The sequence below is a fragment of the Petaurus breviceps genome, unplaced genomic scaffold, assembly GCF_028583685.1.
Source record: "Petaurus breviceps papuanus isolate PSGF00001 unplaced genomic scaffold, PetGlider_PUasm1.0 90760, whole genome shotgun sequence".
Classification (NCBI taxonomy): Eukaryota; Metazoa; Chordata; class Mammalia; order Diprotodontia; family Petauridae; genus Petaurus; species Petaurus breviceps.
The window spans coordinates 5,359,103-5,362,882 of record NW_027187338.1 but is presented as its reverse complement, the minus strand read 5'-3'; the positions used below and the strand labels follow the sequence as shown (position 1 = coordinate 5,362,882).

General features: G+C 51.2%; 1 protein-coding gene across 1 annotated transcript in view; it reads left to right on the top strand.

Annotated features, from left to right (window-relative positions):
- Nucleotides 1-3,533, top strand: part of EPHA10 (EPH receptor A10) — a 46,696-nt gene extending 43,163 nt beyond the window's left edge. Inside the window, exons 16-17 of the mRNA XM_069067970.1 lie at nucleotides 478-582; nucleotides 973-3,533. Of these exons, the coding sequence (XP_068924071.1) occupies nucleotides 478-582; nucleotides 973-1,087 (220 nt within the window). The 3' untranslated portion in view covers nucleotides 1,088-3,533. The remainder of the gene's footprint in view (nucleotides 1-477; nucleotides 583-972) is intronic.
- The last annotated feature ends 247 nt before the right edge of the window (nucleotides 3,534-3,780 follow it).

Sequence of the window (3,780 nt, the reverse complement as noted above, 5' to 3'; positions counted from 1 at the left end):
CTCACTCTCACCTGTCCCAGGTATGTCCCAGACAACCTCACCTGTCCTAGATATATCCCTGACATCCTCACTCTCACCTGCCCCAGATATGTCCCAGACAACTTCACCTGTCCTAGGTATATCCCTGACATCCTCACTCTCACCTGTCCCAGGTATGTCCCTTGTACCAGGCAGGTCCCAACTATTGCCAGTCACATTTCTGAAACCCTGGAACTGGATATGCCCTGATGTCCTCAATAATACCACATATGTCCCGAGGCCCTCATAGGTGCTAGAGACAACCACTTCATCCCCCCGTCTGTCCCAAGCATACCCCCTAATGTGCTCACCAAAACTAGGTATAACTCTGATGTTTTTACCTGTGCCAAGCATATCTCTGACACTCCATTTGTTCCAGATGTCTCTCCTAGTTTCATCTGACTGTCTCCTCTGGTCCCCTGGCCCACTGACTTCCTTTTCTACTTTCCCTTCCTTCAGTTCTGTGGATGAATGGCTGGAGGCCCTGAACTTGGACCAGTACAAGGATAGGTTTGCTGCTGCTGGTTATGAGTGCCTGGAGTCTGTGGCCATGATGAATCTTGAGTGAGTTCTGGGATGTAGGAGGAAGGGTGATGAGGTCCAGGCTCTGGCCTTGGGGGCTGGGGCATTTTAAAGGCTCCCCAGTCCAGTGGTTACAGCGTGACTGTCTGTTCTAAGGGCCCTAGGTTCTGTTCAGAATTGCAGCGGTGCTGTCTGAGCCCCTCCTTCATCCATCCTCCATACTCTAGGCTGGGCCCTATCCCTGACTTGGGAACCAGACTTAGCAAGGAGGGAAGAAGGCCTAAGGGCAGTGTGGCAGGAGAGTCTCCTGGGATAGAAGAAGCTGGCGAGGGGAAGAGAAGGGAGGGGAGGAGAGTTCAGGAAGAGGAGAGGGAAGCCATGGTAGGATGCCGTGTCCCTCCAGAGCAGATCCTGACTCTCTCTTGTCCACAGTGACCTGTTCAGCCTGGGTATCTTCCCTCGAGCGCATCGAGATATTCTCCTGAGTGGGATTCGAATGCTTCGGGCGCGAGTAATTGAACTGCAGGGACAAGGGGTTCAGGTGTGAGCTGGATTCCCTCTTTCTCTCCTGTCGGTGAGGCCCACGGACGCCAGCTCTTCTGCTCTGCCCAATTCCCCACTCAGCCCTGTTCTCTGGCTGGGCTCCAGGTGATCTGCAGACCATACACACCCAGAGGTTGGTGGCCTCCTCGGGCTCCTGATATCGTTTCTGACCTCAAGGCACCAGACTCTAAGCTTGTAGCCCTGTGGATGCCAGGGTACAGAGCCTACCTGGAGGAGTGGAGCAGGTGTAGTGGCCAGGGGCCAGTCACTGTCCTACTCTTCAGTCCCAGCCTGCTGTTCCCTTAGCAGCTTCCTGCCCCTTAGCTCCCAACTCCCTATCCTCTAATCTCCATAAATCAGTCTTTATTCCCAAACCTAAGGGACCCTCGGGCTTGTGAGGGAGGATCAGGGGCTCTGGGAAGTATACATGGTGAGCTCCCTCAAATCTGCTTTGCTCCCAATTCATCCACTTTTCTCTTCCACACACATGGGATTTTGTTCCCCTTTGGGACTGGACTCAAGGGACTGAGGAGGTAGGTAGATGAAGCTTTGGAAGGGGCCATCTGTTTCTATGGTCCTACCCAGTCCTGGGAGTGTGGGCCAGAGAGGGATCCTCCCATGATGCCCCAGCTCTCCTAAGGCCTCACAGGAAGCCTGAGAAGAGTGCAGGTGGGCACTGGTGAGCAGCCCGAAAGCCTTGGGGTCCAGCTGGCTAACCTGATGGTTGGCCTCAGAGTCCCCAATCTCAGGTGCTTATAGAGACATATCCCTGTCTGTCTTCTGTTCATCTGTTTCCCTCTGGGGTCTTGTCAGAACTACCACTTCTTCAGGGCCATGTCATCTACTCTCAATATCATCTATCCCCCTGAGTCCCAGACCAATGAGAATCTGTCCTGTTTTCAAGACATCACTGTCTCTCTGGAAGTCCTTCAACAGGTCTCACTTCAGTCTTTGCTGCTGCCAGTTCCTTTTTACTGTGGAGTCAGAAAGGAGCCCACCTCCTGGGTCATTCACCCCGGATCTGCCACACTCCTGCTGCCAGCCTGGGGGGAGAAGGGAGACAAACAGGGGTCTCATTTTTAATTCCTTTATAAACTAGCAGGGGTTTTGCCTTTCTTTCCCCTGTATGTGGCCCTAGGTAAGAACTTGGAGCTACTTTCTCTGTTCTCAGCATATAAAAGCCCTGTTCTCCATCCTCCAGGAAGTATGGGGAAGAGAATCATAGAATGTCAGACATAGAAGAGAGCTGGGGTAACCTAGTCCAACCTTTCCATTTTATGGATGGAGAAAGAGAGTCCCAGGGAGGGAAAGCAGCTTGCTCAAAGTTGCTGAGTCGATAGGAGAGCTGGACTTGACTCTTAGGGCTTTTCCCATTTCACCAGGCTGCCTCCTAGAAAACCCTTGTAGTGTTTTTTCCCCTGTGACTTTAACTGCCCTCTGATATAGTGGCCCAGAGGAATGAAGTTTGGGAAGTCCTCTTGAATAGGTGGGAGCTGAGTTGGGCCTGAGATGGGTAGAGAGAAAGCCAGGAGGTAGGGCACCCCTGGATAGGAGTGACCTTGGTGGTTTGCAATTGGATGCCTGGTATGAGTGGGATTGGCTGGGGAGAAGGGAAGTTAGGTGGGTGGGCAGAAGTCCAGAATCTGGGAAGAGGGCAGATTAGTCTGTATTGGACTGGGGACAGACCAAGAGATTTCCAAGGGTTGGTAGTTTGGAGCCCATAGCAGGGAAGATGGGGATACACCAAGAGAAAAAATATCCCCCACCCTCCTGCTCACATTATTTCCCCAAGGCTAGACATCTCTAGCTTTTCTTTGGAGGATATCTCTATGTGTAGATGGGAGCTGTTGGTGTGGAGTGGAGCTTTTCCTCCCCAGAAGTGTGATCCTAGACTCAAGCTGTTTAGCTGACTTCTGAGTTTTGGACTGCAGTTCTTAACATCTAAGGATGGGTTGAAAGAACCAGTGATGTTTTAACTATGGGGATGGGGATGATAGCCTGTCTTAAAATATCTAAAGGGCTGTCCCAGGGAAGAGGAACTGGACTGGGTCTGCTTAGCCCCAGAGGACTAGGAGCAGTTGGGGGAGCCAACTTCCCAATCATCAGAGCTGTCCCAAAGTGGAATGGACTTGGGGTGGGGGTGCTAGAGTATGATTTGGGGAGAGTGCTGTAAAGGACATTCCTGTACAAGAAATGGTGGTAGGAAACACCCTCTGTCTCCCTGGAAACCCTTCCCCAGCTCTGAGACTCTGTGATGATAACCCCAGTTATACATGGTATTACCCCTCCCCATTCTATACAGATCTATTTTTATATGAAAGTTGTTAATTTCACCACAGTGTAAGCCAATGGGGCGGAGGGGTGGGGTGTGATGGGGTGGGGGAATTCTTTGTGATTTGATTTCTTTGGTTAATTTTGGAGATGTTTTATATTCATGGGGTCCTGTCTGCTACATGAGATAATAAAGACATATGGACGCCTGGACTGTGAAATAAAGGGGAGTCCTGTGTGGTCAGCTATGGAAGTGATGATGATGGGGGCAGGAGGCCTGGCACACAGCCTCTGGGCTATTAAAGAGAGCTGGTTGGGCTGGGAGATTTTGTGTTGCATTTTTTGAAGGGACTGGAAGCATCATCCAAGATCTTCAACCCTTAAGGCCAATGACTGGAGAGGTAAGCTGAGAGGAGGAGGAATTCT